The sequence below is a fragment of the Pseudophryne corroboree genome, chromosome 12, assembly GCF_028390025.1.
Source record: "Pseudophryne corroboree isolate aPseCor3 chromosome 12, aPseCor3.hap2, whole genome shotgun sequence".
NCBI lineage: Eukaryota > Metazoa > Chordata > Amphibia > Anura > Myobatrachidae > Pseudophryne > Pseudophryne corroboree.
The window spans coordinates 168,699,457-168,718,376 of NC_086455.1; the positions used below are offsets into that span (position 1 = coordinate 168,699,457).

Genomic DNA, 18,920 nt, shown 5'->3' on the forward strand with positions numbered 1-18,920 from the left:
GCCGGAGGGAGTGGTGTGAGGGGGCAGTGTGGGGATAGGATGGGGGTACATTAGGGGGGTATTAGGGAAGGAAGTGCCGGAGGGAGTGGTGTGCGGGGGGCAGTGTGGGGATAGGATGGGGGTACATTAGGGGGGTATTAGAGAAGGGAGTGCCGGAGGGAGTGGTGTGCGGGGGGCAGTGTGGGGATAGGATGGGGGTACATTAGGGGGGTATTAGGGAAGGGAGTGCCGGAGGGAGTGGTGTGCGGGGGGCAGTGTGGGGATAGGATGGGGGTACATTAGGGGGGTATCAGGGAAGGGAGTGCCGGAGGGAGTGGTGTGAGGGGGCAGTGTGGGGATAGGATGGGGGTACATTAGGGGGGTATTAGAGAAGGGAGTGCCGGAGGGAGTGGTGTGAGGGGGCAGTGTGGGGATAGGATGGGGGTACATTAGGGGGGTATTAGGGAAGGGAGTGCCGGAGGGAGTGGTGTGCAGGGGGCAGTGTAGGAATAGGATGGGGGTACATTAGGGGGGTATCAGGGAAGGGAGTGCCGGAGGGAGTGGTGTGAGGGGGCAGGTCCTGTATTACATAACAGGGACAATGTGCAGCAGGCGCTGGAGGCAGTGCACCGGGGAGGGACGAGCTGAATGAACCGGATCAGCTCTGAGCGCCGCGGGCAGAGGGAACTCTCAGGATGGGGACATGGGCTGCTCGGCTCCTGCTCACGCCGGTGCTGTTCTGCTCCCTGCCCGGCTGCGTCCTCCCCCACCCGCAGTGTCTGGACTTCAAGCCCCCGTTCCGCCCCCCGCAGGAGCTGACCTTCTGCGTGCAGTACAAGGAGTTCGGCTGCTGCGACTCCGCCCGGGACCGGGAGATCATGGACACCTTCTACCGGGTGATGGGGCACATGGACGAGGCTGGGTACGAGCTGTGCGCTGCCCATGTGCAGGACATACTGTGCCAGGTGAGTGCTCCTGGGGGCATGGCTGCATTACAGTGTCAGGACCTGTGTATTCTGGGGGCATTGCTGCAATACAGTGTGCAGGACCTGGGCATCCTGGGGGCATGGCTGCATTACAGTGTCAGGACCTGGGCATCCTGGGGGCATTGCTGCATTACAGTGTCAGGACCTGTGTATTCTGGGGGCATTGCTGCAATACAGTGTGCAGGACCTGGGCATCCTGGGGGCATGGCTGCATTACAGTGTCAGGACCTGGGCATCCTGGGGGCATGGCTGCATTACAGTGTGCAGGACCTGTGTATCCTGGGGGCATTGCTGCATTACAGTGTGCAGGACCTGTGTATCCTGGGGGCATTGCTGCATTACAGTGTGCAGGACCTGTGTATCCTGGGGGCATGGCTGCATTACAGTGTCAGGACCTGAGTATCCTGGGGGCATCGCTGCATTACAGTGTCAGGACCTGAGTATCCTGGGGACATGGCTGCATTACAGTGTACAGGACCTGAGTATCCTGGGGGCATGGCTGCATTACAGTGTCAGGACCTGAGTATCCTGGGGGCATCGCTGCATTACAGTGTCAGGATCTGAGTATCCTGGGGACATGGCTGCATTACAGTGTCAGGACCTGAGTATCCTGGGGACATGGCTGCATTACAGTGTGCAGGACCTGTGTATCCTGGGGGCATGGCTGCATTACAGTGTGCAGGTCCTGGGCATCCTGGGGGCATTGCTGCATTACAGTGTCAGGACCTGGGTATCCTGGGGGGCATTGCTGCATTACAGTGTCAGGACCTGTGTATCCTGGGGGCATTGCTGCAATACAGTGTGCAGGACCTGGGCATCCTGGGGGCATGGCTGCATTACAGTGTCAGGACCTGGGCATCCTGGGGGCATTGCTGCATTACAGTGTGCAGGACCTGTGTATCCTGGGGGCATTGCTGCATTACAGTGTGCAGGACCTGTGTATCCTGGGGGCATGGCTGCATTACAGTGTCAGGACCTGAGTATCCTGGGGGCATCGCTGCATTACAGTGTCAGGACCTGAGTATCCTGGGGACATGGCTGCATTACAGTGTACAGGACCTGAGTATCCTGGGGGCATGGCTGCATTACAGTGTCAGGACCTGAGTATCCTGGGGGCATCGCTGCATTACAGTGTCAGGATCTGAGTATCCTGGGGACATGGCTGCATTACAGTGTCAGGACCTGAGTATCCTGGGGACATGGCTGCATTACAGTGTGCAGGACCTGTGTATCCTGGGGGCATGGCTGCATTACAGTGTGCAGGACCTGGGCATCCTGGGGGCATTGCTGCATTACAGTGTCAGGACCTGGGTATCCTGGGGGCATGGCTGCATTACAGTGTCAGGACCTGAGTATCCTGGGGGCATCGCTGCATTACAGTGTCAGGATCTGAGTATCCTGGGGACATGGCTGCATTACAGTGTCAGGACCTGAGTATCCTGGGGACATGGCTGCATTACAGTGTGCAGGACCTGTGTATCCTGGGGGCATGGCTGCATTACAGTGTGCAGGACCTGGGCATCCTGGGGGCATTGCTGCATTACAGTGTCAGGACCTGGGTATCCTGGGGGGCATTGCTGCATTACAGTGTCAGGACCTGTGTATCCTGGGGGCATCGCTGCATTACAGTGTCAGGACCTGTGTATCCTGGGGGCATGGCTGCATTACAGTGTCAGGACCTGTGTATCCTGGGGGCATTGCTGCATTACAGTGTCAGGACCTGGGTATCCTGGGGGGCATTGCTGCATTACAGTGTCAGGACCTGTGTATCCTGGGGGCATGGCTGCATTACAGTGTCAGGACCTGTGTATCCTGGGGGCATGGCTGCATTACAGTGTCAGGACCTGGGCATCCTGGGGGCATTGCTGCATTACAGTGTCAGGACCTGTGTATCCTGGGGGCATGGCTGCATTACAGTGTGCAGGACCTGAGTATCCTGGGGGCATGGCTGCATTACAGTGTGCAGGTCCTGGGTATCCTGGGGGCATTGCTGCATTACAGTGTCAGGACCTGTTTATCCTGGGGGCATCGCTGCATTACAGTGTCAGGACCTGTGTATCCTGGGGGTATGGCTGCATTACAGTGTGCAGGACCTGGGTATCCTGGGGGCATTGCTGCATTACAGTGTCAGGACCTGTTTATCCTGGGGGCATCGCTGCATTACAGTGTCAGGACCTGTGTATCCTGGGGGCATCGCTGCATTACAGTGTCAGGACCTGTGTATCCTGGGGGCATGGCTGCATTACAGTGTGCAGGACCTGAGTATCCTGGGGGCATGGCTGCATTACAGTGTGCAGGACCTGGGTATCCTGGGGGCATTGCTGCATTACAGTGTCAGGACCTGTTTATCCTGGGGGCATGGCTGCATTACAGTGTGCAGGACCTGGGTATCTTGGGGGCATTGCTGCATTACAGTGTCAGGACCTGTTTTTCCTGGGGGCATCGCTGCATTACAGTGTCAGGACCTGTGTATCCTGGGGGCATGGCTGCATTACAGTGTGCAGGACCTGGGTATCCTGGGGGCATTGCTGCATTACAGTGTCAGGACCTGGGCATCCTGGGGGCATTGCTGCATTACAGTGTGCAGGAACTGAGTATCCTGGGGGCATCGCTGCATTACAGTGTCAGGACCTGTTTATCCTGGGGGCATCGCTGCATTACAGTGTCAGGACCTGGGCATCCTGGGGGCATTGCTGCATTACAGTGTCAGGACCTGGGCATCCTGGGGGCATTGCTGCATTACAGTGTGCAGGAACTGAGTATCCTGGGGGCATTGCTGCATTACAGTGTCAGGACCTGTGTATCCTGGGGGCATTGCTACATTAGTGTCAGGACCTGTGTATCCTGGGGGCATGGCTGCATTATAGTGAGCAGGACAGCTCCTTTGCAGCCTGACCACATAGTGCAGTAAGGGACAGGTATCCCATATAGTTCCAGGGGTCCTCCCCCTGTCATATAAGTACGTATTAGTGATAGGGCCTCACTCTGTGCCAGGTGAGCGTTTCTGAGTGTATCCTGCTTTAGAAAGATAATGTCACAAATTGTGCCATGTTGGGAAATGATCCTGGAACCTGGGGCCGTCACGTGATAATGTGCCAGGGTCAGGTGTAGTGTGTGGGTGGTTAGGGTACATAGACGTGTCACCTGGACAAGCCAAATGAAGCCGAAGGAAATGCATCTGTTGTCAGACTACTTGCAGTAAACGGGCGCTCGCTGTAATGGCACCTGGTACCAACGCCGCCTGACGCATTTTACATTTATGTCTACATTCAATTAATGCTGAAATACTCCCTAGTACCGGCGTAACCACCTGTATCACTTGCCGCCTTGATTGATATATTCATTACAAAATGTGAGGAGACAGCAGCTGCTTTTTGCTGGTAATGTCACATTATAGACCTTCTGTGTCAACCATAACATGATTCTAGGAATATTTATCAATGAAAAAAGAAACAATGTGATAAAACATATTGCGGCTTATTCCGAAATACAAACAAAGCATAGAAATAAGGTGTAACTTTGCACCTGGTACAAACCACAGCGCAAGGCGTTCAGATACATGTATTATTTTCTTGTGCATACAGGGTAAATACTGGCTGCTTTTGCATGTAGCCCCCAAATACTGGACAGCTTTATTTTTACACTGCAATGTAGATTTGTGCTAGAATATGACCCCCCCTCCCCAAATGTAACTCTCTGCACATTTTTCATGTTGACGTATTGAGTGTTGACTTTCTGTACCATACTCATTTAAACTGTTAATAATTGCTATTAGTAATTAGAGCCTGGTTAAGACCCCATGGGCCGCGAGGCAACACAGTGGTTTGGGATCCTCTTTCCTGCCTGGTGTGTTGCTTTCTGCTCTTGTGCTTCTAGCACACTCTGGTCGGTATCTCTGATTCAGATACAGATCAGAGTGTGCTAGAAGCACCAGGGCAGAGAGCGACACACCAGATATGAAAGAGGAACTTCACGGGTTATGACGGGTGCAGTGTGCTAGAATGAACACTATATACAAGTACTGTATCTGAGTCTGAAATGCTATCAGTTTAACTAGTGAGTCCTTGATATTCTAGATTGTACAGGTATGAGCTGCAGTAAACTGCAACTTATTTCTGATTCCTTTCTAGGAATGTTCTCCATACGCAGCTCATTTGTACGATGCTGAAGACCCCAACACCCCGGTGCGGAGCATCGCTGGCCTTTGTGAGGACTACTGCGCGGATGTCTGGAAAAAGTGCCGGTCTGTATTCCGGCACATCACGTCTGACAAAGATTTGTTAGCCGTGGAAGGGAACATGGTAAAGTTCTGTCGCCGACTGACTCTGGACGACGCAGACTACTGCTTCCCACGTTTGTTGGTAAATACGAAGCTCAGCCAGAATTTGGGCTTGGTGACGGCGGACTCGGAGGGTTGTCTGCAGCTGTGCTTGGAAGAGGTCGCCAATGGTCTGCAGAATCCCCTAGCCATGGTCCACGCCAACGACGGCACTCACCGGTTCTTCGTGGCGGAACAAGTTGGCCTGGTGTGGGCCTATCTCCCCGACCGCTCCAGGCTGGAACAACCATTTTTAAACATCTCTAAGGCCGTTCTCACCTCACCCTGGGAAGGAGACGAGCGGGGCTTTTTAGGAATCGCTTTCCATCCAAACTTTAAACACAGCGGCAAAGTCTATGTTTACTACTCGGTGGAAATCGGCTTTGATGAAATAATCCGGATCAGTGAGTTCAGAATTTCCTCCCATGACATGAATACTGTTGACCATGGCTCAGAAAGGTAATTTTCCATCTTCACTAGGCTGCTGCGCCTGTATGGGCGAGATGCCAGTTCTGCTGCCAAACTTCGAGTGAACGCTCCCATAATAGGTGAATTGTGCCAGGAAAATTACCTAACATTCACTGGTTTACATAGCGAGTAGTACTGGTGTCCTGTATTTTATTTTTTACATTTTTTTTTTTCTTTCTTTTTTTAAATTATTGTAATTGTTTAGGGCAGCGTACCTTCAGACAACTTTAATTTATTGACCTGTCTAGGAAAGGGTTGTAACAGACAATATTGGGGTCCTGGGGGAAAATATTAGGGTGGAAAGCAGTGGCGGCTGCAGTGCAAAATTTAAATAGGGGAGCCACGCCTACTGCCGGTGAGTCCCGGCCTGTGAAGTCTGGCAGCGTTTGGGGTGGCAGTAGGTGTGGCACCCTTATTTGAATTTTGGACTCTGCTGCAGCCCCCACCTTTGGAGCTGCCACTGGTGCGTAGGCAGTATGTGTGTCTGTCTTCTCTATAGGCCCTGGCTATGCCCAGAATCCTGCACAAAGGGTTTCTGGCTCTATTGCAGCGCTTACGGCTAAACGTTATGTTGGCAAAATGTGGACCATTTTTGTGGCCAAATTCTGAACGTGGCGAATATTGTGCGTAACAGTTTTGAAAATACCCTACCGCTACCCTTGGCTATCCCGCAACACTTACATTCATCAGCGCTTTGACAGTCTACTCAAAACTGGGAATCCGCAGCATCTTTTGGGACAAGACTAGATTGAACAGGGCTGTCAAAGGTAAAACATTGGCCCTCATTCCGAGTTGTTTACTCGCTAGCTGCTTTTAGCAGCATTGCACACGCTAAGCCGCCGCCCTCTGGGAGTGTATCTTAGCTTAGCAGAATTGCGAACGAAAGTTTAGCAGAATTGCGAATAGAAATTTCTTAGCAGTTTCTGAGTAGCTCCAGACTTACTCCTACACTGCGATCAGTTCGGTCCCCCACGGTTTTCCCTGACACGCTTGCGTTTTTCCGCAAACTCCCAGAAAACAGTCAGTTTCCGCCCAGAAACACCCACTTCCTGTCAATCATACTCCGATCACTTCAACGATGAAAAAACCTTGTTAGGCCGTGAGTAAAATACCATACTTTTGTGCAAATTTACATTGCGCATGCGCAGTTTGCGACTAATCGCTCCGTAGCGGGAAAAAAAATAACGAGCGAACAACTCTGAATGACTTCCATAGTTTGCAGGTTGCAGTACGTATCTCTATAGCCGTCAGTGCTGCAACAATTTATTACGGCATTAACTTTTATGATTTATATAGCCTATTGCCCTCAAAACACAATTGTGTAAAGTCGCATTAACCAGCGTTCACTGGTCAGTTCAGGGGTCCTTTATGGCCTCCCTAATCATCTGTCGCTGGGGTAATACAGGAGGGGACTTCGGAGGTGGCAAGTAATGACAGCCTGGGGTGCCCGTATATAGTGGGCAATCTGAGCTGGTGTACATCCAGCAACCATTGCCGCAGCTGAGCCGTAGGTTAGTAGTAGCTGGGGCATCTAATGTTCCACAAACTTCCGTGAGAACATTTCCTATAAGCCATTCTGCATTGCTGGCAACATAATGCAGACCGATGAATATGATTATGTGTATCACTAATACAATGACGTTCAGATTGTTTCTCTCCTATGTGTCGCTAGAAGACAATGTATGCCTAACAACACATTTATTTCTCACTAGGATAATCCTGGAGGTGGAGGAGCCGGCGTCCAACCACAATGGCGGGGAGCTGCTGTTTGGGGAGGACGGCTATCTGTACATATTCATCGGGGATGGAGGGATGGCGGGTGATCCGTTCGGGAAGTTTGGAAATGCGCAGAACAAGTAAGAACATCCACTTATGTCCTGAGGGAGTTCTCCTGCTGCGTTGTGCTTATAATCACTTGTCAGCTATTTACCCTCAGGAGTTGTCATTTGATACTAATGTATTTGGAATATTTATAAATATTCTTTCTTTGTGGCTCCTAATAATGGCGCTTGTAAAGCAGGTTCAAAATGTTGCGGGTTTTTGGTAATATTTGTTTACCACAAATTTGTATGTGATACAGCAAAAAAAAAAATCACTATTTCTAATTTTTATTGATTTACTATTCACGTGGACATCCATTGGGAATAGTAACCTATGGTGAGCGAGCCACCTTGCTCGCAGCGTGGTAAGCATTGCGTGCCCGCAAGGGTACACGTTTATACTGATGGTGGTCATATAACATGAAAGTTACAAGATTTGGCCCCAAAAAAGGTAATCCCCCCCCCCCCCCCCACCCCGACTTAATTGACTGTCAACCGTAATATTGTTGATCTGTTATACCACACCCGGAAACAAGTATGAATACATAGCGGTGCAATATAATAGCCAGGGTGGCGTATGTTAAAGTAATCCATGCAAGTCAAGGTGCTGTGTGCACAAGCATCATATAAGAACTCTAGAGCAGCCATTCCCAAAATCGTGGGAGTACTATTTAAGATGGGATGTTACCCATAGCAACCAAGTTGCTATGGGTAGTCCAGGTTTTCTCTTCTAGAAGGTGCTAGATAAATGAGAAGTAGAATCTGATTGGTTGCTACAGGCAACATCCCATCTTAAATAGAACTCCCATCTTAGTAAATTTACCCCTAACAGTCCAGGTTAATTAGTAGCTCAGGTACTTAGATTCAACCACCTGTGCTGAAACCTGCATATCCCTAAAACCTTCACTGCTGGTGTGCCTTGTGGACTGCGGTTGGGAAATCCTGCTCTAGATTAGTGTCCATTTACTAACCGCTTCTTGGAGTGTTTAAGCAGGCAATCTAACACGGGAATACAATCCAGAGTACATCGTGGTGGCATTGCCACTTTAAATTTCATACTTTATTATGTGAGAAGCTGAAGCTTAGTAGATTTACCCCACAGTGACTTCTGAATACAGGACAGAAGAGGGTGGGTGCGTGGGGGTTTCTTTTGCCCTCTATTTCCATTTAGTAAAGCACATTGCATTTTTGGACAGTATTATTATTATTTATTACCAGTTATTTATATTGCGCACACATATACCGCAGCGCTGTACAGAGAATATTTGTCCAGTCACATCAGTCCCTGCCCCAGTGGAGCTTACACTCTATATTCCCTATCACATGTACACACAGACACATTCACGATAGGGTTCCTTTTTGTTGGGAGCTAATTAACCCACCAGTATATTTTTGGATTGTGGGAGAAAACCGGAGTACCCAGAGGAAACCCACGCAAGCACGGGGAGAATATACAAACTCCACACAGGGCCATGGTGGGAATTGAACCCTAGAAACAGGCGGCATAGGTGGGTAGAGATTGTTAAATTGCCGGGGTACAATTTTAAGAATCTCTGCATTAAGCGACAATACAGAATGCGATGTGGCTTGTAAGACCTTGCTTGTAATAGCAGCTCTTCTGTAAGAAACATTGAAGTGTTGTTATATTTTATATGTATTGGCAGCCGTATTAAAAAAACAAAGCCACAACCCGCCTTGCAGAACGATGTTGCAAAGTGAATACCAAGTCGCCATGGTGATTGAAAAATAGTTGTCGCTGCAATTTAACAGCAAGAGTGTCACCAGGGTAGCAGAGTGATACTTTGCCCGCTCAGGGGTACTGAACCGGAGCCGGAGGGGTCACGTTGCTGCTTCGCTGGACCTGGCTCTGTTGATGCGTTTTACTCGACTAAAAAGAAAAAAAGAAAAAAAATTCTCAAAATAGATTACAAATTAATTTCAAATATTTAAAAAACGTTAGACTTTAAAAAATGCTTAATTCAAACAGTTTAAAATGACTGGGGGCCTCATTCAGGCCTGGTCGCTTTCGCACAGCAGCCGATCAGGTCTGAACTGCACATGCGCCGGCGTCGCAGTGCGCCTGCGCATGCCAGCCAGCTGATGGCCGTCTTGGCTCTGCGATTGCCTCTGTCTGATTGACAGGCAGAGGCAGGAGGGGACGGGCCGGCGGCATTTGGCTGTCATTTTAAGGGGGTGCGGTCCGGGCAACGCAGGCGTGCCTGGGCCGTGTGGAGGGCGGGCCACGGCAGCTGCGTGACGTCGCACGTAGCCGCTGCGACCCGAACAGCGACGAGTGGCTCCCTGCCAGCGAGCAGGAACTGCGCTGGTAGGGAGCTACTGGTCAAGTGCAAATGGACCGCCGCTGTGCGATGCTTTTGTACTTGTGCGGCGGGGCAGAGTCAGACATGCGGGGCGGACTAGCTCTGTGCTGGGTCCCCCCCCACATATCTGAGTAATTGATCGTAGCGCACGGCTTTTTTCAAGTCTGAATTAGGCTCTATGTTCCGTTCTCTCTGTCCTGAGAAGGGTAATAGAACCTGCATCTCTGCATCCCTTGTTGGGACACCTTACTTCTGGTAGCAGTGACCCTTTTCTTTTAGTGGGTGATCCCGGAGGCACCTTAAGAAGTAAGGGGCTGGTGTGCAAGTTTTTTGCATAGGTCTCCTTCCCGATGAGAAGATACCATTGACATACATGCTGATGATGGCAAACAATGGCGGTCTTCTGCAAATGCTCCATATCTCAGTCAGCTTCCCCTTCACATAAGCATGTGCAATCACCATTCTAATCCATCTGGCCAGGTTCTGCTTGTGAGCAGGCCAGCCACGTTTGTGAAATCCAAACAAAACAAAGAGAGAATCAGATTTTTGAATAGCAGCAGTTCCCTTCACATAGATACGGAGAGCCCGTACCACATCCAAAGACCGCATTAGTGGCCACCTGGAAAGACTTTGTTCAGGGCGGTTGGTGCAGGCTCCTTTGACTCGGGAGCCCTTGTACAGCACACGCCTGGCACAGCCTATAGATAGAATACCAGCTTCCTATATGAACCCCTCCAAAGAAACCAGTGACCTTAAAGATCTTGAATGATCTGTACACAGGATGGTGCTGGTGCATTATAACGAAGCACAATAGTCCCAGGGTAATTCCAGACGCCACATTAGGTTGCAAGTGTTGCTGGTCTCCTGTCTCAGAAGTCCTCTCCCCTTCTACTCCGAAACAAATGATTTACAATGGAACAAAAACCCATAATTAATATAATTACATCTATGGCCAGGGCAGCCACCAGGGGGGGACTGTGGGGACTGGTGTCCCGGGCCCTTACAAAGAGGGAAGCCCACCCCTGACTCCTACAACAAATACCTGGAGAGCTGCACCAGTCTGTGAGTCAGCAGTAGGCTGATGCACAGGGAGGACTTCTTAAAACAAGCCTTATCTGTGCATCAGCGTTCTGAACCGTTCCTGTAGGATCACCTATATGTAATATTACAATGTATGACGTCACAGAATCTTTTTTCTATTTGGGGTGGGGTGGGGGGGCACAATTTCCCGTGCCCCACAATTTCTCAGTCCCGGGCCCCACAATTTCTGATGGCAGCCCTACCTACGGACTTGCCATCATAGGACATATGCACCTGACTTATCTTTGTCACACGTTGTCAATTTTTACTTCTTCCTCTCGTCACTTCCAGGTCCACGTTATTAGGCAAAGTCCTGCGCATTGATGTCAACCACAACAACCACGGCCCCCTCTACCGAATCCCGCCAGACAACCCGTTTGTCGATGACCCAACCGCCAGGCCTGAAATCTATGCTTACGGGGTGAGGAACATGTGGCGCTGCTCTTTTGATAGGGGAGACCCCCAGACAAAGGAGGGGAGAGGACGCCTGTTCTGCGGAGATGTAGGACAGAATAAATTTGAAGAAGTCGACATTGTAGAGAGAGGAAAGAATTATGGCTGGAGAGCCAGGGAAGGATTCAGCTGCTATGATAAAAAACTGTGCGCCAATTCCTCACTAGGTAATAACACCTCACCGTGTGGTAGCGCTGTACACTCCCACAAATCATGAATATAGATCACTGTGCACAGAATTATTTGGAGAACACTTCTCTGGAGATAATGATTGTTACAGTAGTCCATTGCCAAATCATTATAATTACTCATTAGTGAATCTAATTTACAAAGTATATATAAGCACTGTATAAGGTCCAGTCTACATCTAGGGAGATGTCTCAATGACTGCCAAGGAATATCTTGAAACAGTGATCTCCAACCCGTAGCTCGCGAGCTACCGGTAGCTTGCCATAGTATTTTTGGTAGCTTACAGAGCAGCACGGGCTTGGGCAGTCACTGGCACTCCTCCTCCCTTCATTTTTAATATGGCGCGGGCCGTCAGCCAATCGGAGCTATTGGACCGGCAGTGGCGGCATCTGATTGGCTGCCGGACCGCGAGTTTTGATTGGCTCACTTACCGGCACTATATTTTAAATGCCCGCTGCCGCCGGAGACTCTGTCACCCTCACCGCAGCCGTTCTCCAGACTTCACAGGAGAGGCGCGCGCTGCGCTCTCCTCCCCTTCTGTCCCTCATACAGGAGGAGCAGCACCGGCGGCAGTAGAAGAAGCCAGCAAGGGTTAGCACTGTGTGGGGCACTGTATCAGACACTGCAGGGGGGCATTTTATCTGGCGCTGTGTATCTGACACTGCTGGGGGGCATTATTTGTGTATCTGACACTACGCGGGGGGGCATTACTTGTAGTTGTGAGGCCACACCCATTTTTGTGAGGCCACACCCACTTTTGCAGGAACGCACGCGCATTGGGGGGGGGAGGGGAAATATCCTTCAGAGGTTTTATTTTCCAAAAGTAGCTCACACCCCAATTAAGGTTGGAGACCACTGTCTTGGAAGCTTAAGGTGGCCACACACACTCCAAAATCATTACAATATCAGGCAATTGACAAAGTATTGTTGCATGATGTGGCCTTAGAAGTAATGGGTTTGGTACGCTTATATCCATGCCGGCATTATAACTTTACACGTGATCCTTATCTATCATGTTTAACGTTATATTGCCGACATGTTTAAAATGCTTTAAATATTACTACCGCTTCGGCATTCTACTGTCACATGATCAGTGTCGGCAAGTTAACTACCTCCAGAAGTGATATGGAAACTGGCTTTTCATGTGTTTAACATTGTACTTGCTAAACACTAATGGCTATTTTAATACTTTCGGAATATGTCGACCTAGATCACGGCGGCATGTTTAGTAATGTCAGTAGAGTTCCAGGTAATGATAACCCTAAAAGTAACGTCAGCATTTTAACGATGTCGACATTCTGTCCATCTCCACATTTTCTGATGTCGTCATGTTAGATGAATGAGATGTGACCGCATGCCATTTTAATCAGGACTGGCCAGCAGAGCGAACAATCTGTTAATGATTGGGATACCAGAGAATTACAGTCAGTCTGTGATCGTGAAGAGTGAGATTCGTATATTTGCAGTGGGGTAGTTTAGCATGTGAGTGGCATTTAATATTATTGTAGCCAACGTTTTAAAACTATATTTTCACAGATTATTGCCCTTATTTATCAATGAGTGATACATTTCACTGTGAGTGATAAATTGCACCGGCCAATCAGCTCCTAACTGTCATTTTTCAAACCCAGCCTGTGACATGAAAGTTACGAGCTAATTGGCTGGTGCAATTTATCACTCATAGTGAAAAGTATCACTCATTGATATATAAGGGCATACATTTGATAAATAATGTTTTATTATTAGTTGTTGAATCTTAACATGTTGACCATCTCCATGAAATGTTAATCTGAACATTGTAAAGCATCAAATATCATTCTCCATAGATGATGTCCTCCCGATTTTTGCCTATCCCCATAAGCTCGGGAAATCGGTCACAGGCGGATATGTGTACAGAGGATGTCAGCATCCAAATTTAAATGGACTTTACATATTTGGAGATTTTATGAGTGGGTAAGTTTTTTTTTTTTTTTTAATGAAGGAAACGTATACAGTTCTTGGGCATAGATATTGTGTCTTAAAGCCAAATGGGCTCATTTATCAATGAGTGAATTTCACTATGAGTGATAAATTGCACCAGCCAATCAGCTCCCAACTGTCATTTTTCAAACACAGCCTGTGATATGGCAGTTAGGAGCTGATTGACTGGTACAATTTATCACTCACAGTGAAGTTTATTACTCATTGATAAATTAGCCCAAACAGATGCTAAATAGGTTTCCAGCCTGAACCTGTCCTTTGTTTATTACAGACGTTTGATGGCTCTGAAGGAAAACGTGAATACGGGGGAATGGCAGTACCATGAGATCTGCATGGGGACAGGGCAGACGTGCATGTTCCCCAATCTCATTAATAACTATTACCAGTACATCATCTCTTTTGCGGAGGATGAGTCGGGTAACTATAATAATGTCATTGTGTTTATCTGCTGTAGATGATATTACAGGGACACGTACAAGACTGGCCAAATAAGCGCCACCCTAAACCAGCGCAGAGAGAAAACCGCACAAAGATATTATAGAATTTTTTTTAATTTTTTTTTTGCATTTACATTTTTTCTCTAAGTTTTTCTAGACTTGGGGTTCATTCTGAGTCGCTGATTGCTACGACTGCTTTAGCGCCTTTTGGCGTAGTCGCATCTGCAACTATGGGGGTCATTCCGAGTTGATCGCACGTAACAACATTTCTCTATCGTCCTAGTGGATGCTGGGGTTCCTGAAAGGACCATGGGGAATAGCGGCTCCGCAGGAGACAGGGCACAAAAAGTAAAGCTTTAGGATCAGGTGGTGTGCACTGGCTCCTCCCCCTATGACCCTCCTCCAAGCCAGTTAGATTTTTGTGCCCGGCCGAGAAGGGTGCAATCTAGGTGGCTCTCCTAAAGAGCTGCTTAGGAAAGTTTAGCTTAGGTTTTTTATTTTACAGTGAGTCCTGCTGGCAACAGGATCACTGCAACGAGGGACTTAGGGGAGAAGAAGTGAACTCACCTGCGTGCAGGATGGATTGGCTTCTTGGCTACTGGACATCAGCTCCAGAGGGACGATCACAGGTACAGCCTGGATGGTCACCGGAGCCTTGCCGCCGGCCCCCTTGCAGATGCTGAAGTAAGAAGAGGTCCAGAATCGGCGCAGAAGACTCCTCAGTCTTCTAAAGGTAGCGCACAGCACTGCAGCTGTGCGCCATTTTCCTCTCAGCACACTTCACACGGCAGTCACTGAGGGTGCAGGGCGCTGGGAGGGGGGCGCCCTGGGAGGCAAATGAATACCTATTTTGGCTAAAAATACCTCACATATAGCCTCCGGAGGCTATATGGAGATATTTAACCCCTGCCAGAATCCGTTAAGAGCGGGAGACGAGGCCGCCGAAAAAGGGGCGGGGCCTATCTCCTCAGCACACAGCGCCATTTTCCCTCACAGAAAGGCTGGAGGGAAGGCTCCCAGGCTCTCCCCTGCACTGCACTACAGAAACAGGGTTAAAACAGAGAGGGGGGGCACTAATTTGGCGATATGCTTATATATATATTAAGATGCTATAAGGGAAAACACTTATATAAGGTTGTCCCTATATAATTATAGCGTTTTTGGTGTGTGCTGGCAAACTCTCCCTCTGTCTCTCCAAAGGGCTAGTGGGTCCTGTCCTCTATCAGAGCATTCCCTGTGTGTGTGCTGTGTGTCGGTACGTGTGTGTCGACAGGTAGGAGGACGATGTTGGTGAGGAGGCGGAGCAATTGCCTGTAATGGTGATGTCACTCTCTAGGGAGTCGACACCGGAATGGATGGCTTATTTAGGAAATTACGTGATAATGTCAACACGCTGCAAGGTCGGTTGACGACATGAGACGGCCGACAAACAATTAGTACGGTCCAGACGTCTCAAAAACACCGTCAAGGGTTTTAAAACGCCCGTTTACTTTAGTCGGTCGACACAGACACAGACAGGGACACTGAATCCAGTGTCGACGGTGAATAAACAAACGTATTCCTTATTAGGGCCACACGTTAAAGGCAATGAAGGAGGTGTTACGTATTTCTGATACTACAAGTACCACAAAAGAGGGTATTATGTGGGATGTGAAAAAACTACCATAGTTTTTCCTGAATCAGATAAATTAAATAAAGTGTGTGATGATGCGTGGGTTCCCCCCGATAGAAAATTATGGGCGGTATACCCTTTCCCGCCAGAAGTTAGGGCGCGTTGGGAAACACCCTTTAAGGTGGATAAGGCGCTCACACGCTTATCAAAACAAGTGGCGGTACCGTCTATGGATAGGGCCGTCCTCAAGGACCAGCTGACAAGGCTGGAAAATATAATAAAAAGTATATACACACATACTGGTGTTATACTGCGGCCAGCGATCGCCTCAGCCTGGATGTGCAGAGCTAGGGTGGCTTGGTCGGATTCCCTGACTAAAAATATTGATACCCTTGACAGGGACAGTATTTTATTGACTATAGAGCATTTCTATATATGCGAGATGCACAGAGGGATATTTGCACTCTGGCATCATGAATAAACGCGATGTCCATAACTGCCAGAAGATGTTATGGACACGACAGTGGTCAGGTGATGCAGATTCCAAACGGCACAGTATGGCCGTATACAGGAAGAGGACTTGTTTGGGGTCGGTCCATCGGACCTGGTGGTCACGGCAACTGCTGGAAAATCCACCGTTTTTTACCCTAAGTCACATCTCTGCAGAAAAAGACACCGTCTTTTCAGCCTCAGTCCTCTCGTCCCTATAAGATCATATCTGCCCAGGGATAGAGGAAAGGGAAGAAGACTGCAGCAGGCAGCCCATTCCCAGGAACAGAAGCGTTCCACCGCGTCTGACAAGTTCTCAGCATGGCGCTGAGACCGTACAGGACCCCTGGATCCTACAAGTAGTATCCCGGGGGTACAGATGGGAATGTCGAGACGTTTCCCCTTCGCAGGCTCCTGAAGTCTGCTTTACCAAGTCTCCCTCCGACAAGGAGGTAGTATGGGAAAAAATTCACAAGCTGTATTCCCAGCAGGTGATAATTAAATTACCCCTCCTACAGAAAAGGGGTATTATTCCACACTATATTGTGGTACTGAAGCCAGAAGGCTAGGTGAGACTTATTCTAAAAATTTGTTTTTGAACACTTACAAAGGTTCAAATTAAGATGAAGTCACTCAGAGCAGTGATAACGAACCAGGAATAAGGGGACTATATAGTGTCCCGGGACATCAGGGAGGCTTACCTCTATGTCCCAAATTTGCCCTTCTCACTAAGGGTACCTCAGGTTCGTGGTGCAGAACTGTCACTATCAGTTTCAGACGCTGCCGTTTGGATTGTCCACGGCACCCTGGGGTCTTTACCAAGGTAATGGCCGAATTGATGATTCTTCTTCGAAGAAAAGGCGTCTTAATTATCCCTTACTTGGACGATCTCCTGATAGGGGCATAGTCCAGGGAACAGTTGGAGGTCGGAGTAGCACTATCTCGGATACTGCTACAATCAGCACGGGTGGATTCTAAATATTCCAAAATCGCAGCTGATCCCGACGACACGTCTGCTGTGCCTAGGGATGATTCTGGACACAGTCCAGAAAAAGGTGTTTCTCCCGGAAGAGAAAGCCAGGGAGTTATCCGAGCAAGTCAGGAACCTCCTAAAAACAGTGCATCATTGCACAAGGGTCCTGGTAAAAATGGTGGCTTCCTACGAAGCAATTCCATTCGGCAGATTTCACGTAAGAACTTTTCAGTGGGATCTGCTGGACAAATGGTCCGGATCGCATCTTCAGATGCATCAGCGGATAACCCAATATCCAAGGACAAGGGTGTCTCTCTTGTGGTGGTTATAGAGTGCTCATCTTCTAGAGGGCAGCAGATTCGGCATTCAGGATTGGATGCTGGTAACCACGGAGCCCAGCCTGAGAGGCTGGGGAGCAGTCACACAAGGAAAAAATTTCCAGGGAGTGTGATCAAGTATGGAGACTTTTCTCCACATAAATATACTGGAGCTAAGGGTAAATTTATAATGCTCTAAGCTTAGCAAGACCTCTGCTTCAAGGTCAGCCGGTATTGATCCAGTGGGAAAAACATCACGGCAGTCGCCCACGTAAACAGACAGGGCGACACAAGAAGCAGGAGGGCAATGGCAGAAACTGCAAGGACTTTTCGCTGGGCGGAAAATCATGTGATAACACTGTCAGCAGTTTTTCATCCCGGGAATGGAAACTGGGAAGCAGACTTCCTCAGCACGACCTCCACCCGGGAGAGTGGAAACTTCATTGAGAAGTTTTTTTTTTTCCACATGATTGTAAACCGTTGGGAAATACCAAAGGTGGACATGATGGCGTCCCGTCTGAACAAAAAACGGGACAGGTATTGCGCCAGGTCAAGAGACCCTCAGGCAATAGATGTGGACGTTCTGGTAACACCGTGGGTGTACCAGTCGGTGTATGTGTTCCCTCCTCTGCTTCTCATACCTAAGGTGCTGAGAATTATAAGACGTAGAGGAGTAAGAACTATACTCATGGCTCCGGATTGGCCAAGAAGGACTTGGTACCCGGAACTTCAAGAGATGCTTACAGAGGTCTTATGGCCTCTGCCGCTAAGAAGGGACTTGCTTCAGCAAGTACCATGTCTGTTCCAAGACTTACCGCAGCTGCGTTTGTCGGCATGGCGATGGAAAGCCGGATCCTAAGGGAAAAAAGGCATTCCGGAAGAGGTCATTCCTACCCTGGTCAAAGCCAGAAAGGAGGTGACCGCACAACATTATCACCACGTGTGGCGAAAATATGTTGCGTGGTGTGAGGCCAGGAAGGCCCCACAAAGAAATTTCAACTCGGTCGTTTCCTGCATTTCCTGCAAACAGGAGTGTCTATGGGCCTCAAATTGGGGTCCATTAAGGTTCAAATTCGGCCCTGTAAATTTTCTTCCAGAAAGTATTGGCTTCAGTTCCTGAAGTCCAGAAGTTTGTCAAGGGAGTATTGCATATACAAACCCCTTTTTTGTGCCTCCAGTGGCACTGTGGGATCTCAACGTAGTTCTGGGATTCCTCAAATCACATTGGTTTAAAACCAGTCAAATATGTGGATTTGAAGCATCTCACATAAAAAGTGACCATGCTCTTGGCCCTGGCCTGGACCAGGCGAGTGTCAAATTGGTGGTTTTTTCTCAAAAAAGCCCATATCTGTTTGTCCATTCGGACAGGGCAGAGCTGCGGACTCGTCCCCAGTTCTCTCCCTAAGGTGGTGTCAGTGTTTCACCTGAACCAGCTTATTGTGGTGCCTTGCACCTACTAGGGACTTGGAGGACTCCAAGTTGCTAGGAGTTGTCAGGG

General features: G+C 48.9%; 1 protein-coding gene across 1 annotated transcript in view; it reads left to right on the forward strand.

Moving 5' to 3' along the window:
* Window positions 1-565: 565 nt before the first annotated feature.
* Window positions 566-18,920, forward strand: part of HHIPL1 (HHIP like 1) — a 32,922-nt gene continuing 14,567 nt past the window's right edge. The window contains exons 1-6 of the mRNA XM_063948468.1: window positions 566-944; window positions 5,096-5,742; window positions 7,464-7,607; window positions 11,264-11,592; window positions 13,441-13,567; window positions 13,866-14,011. Of these exons, the coding sequence (XP_063804538.1) occupies window positions 675-944; window positions 5,096-5,742; window positions 7,464-7,607; window positions 11,264-11,592; window positions 13,441-13,567; window positions 13,866-14,011 (1,663 nt within the window). The 5' untranslated portion in view covers window positions 566-674. The remainder of the gene's footprint in view (window positions 945-5,095; window positions 5,743-7,463; window positions 7,608-11,263; window positions 11,593-13,440; window positions 13,568-13,865; window positions 14,012-18,920) is intronic.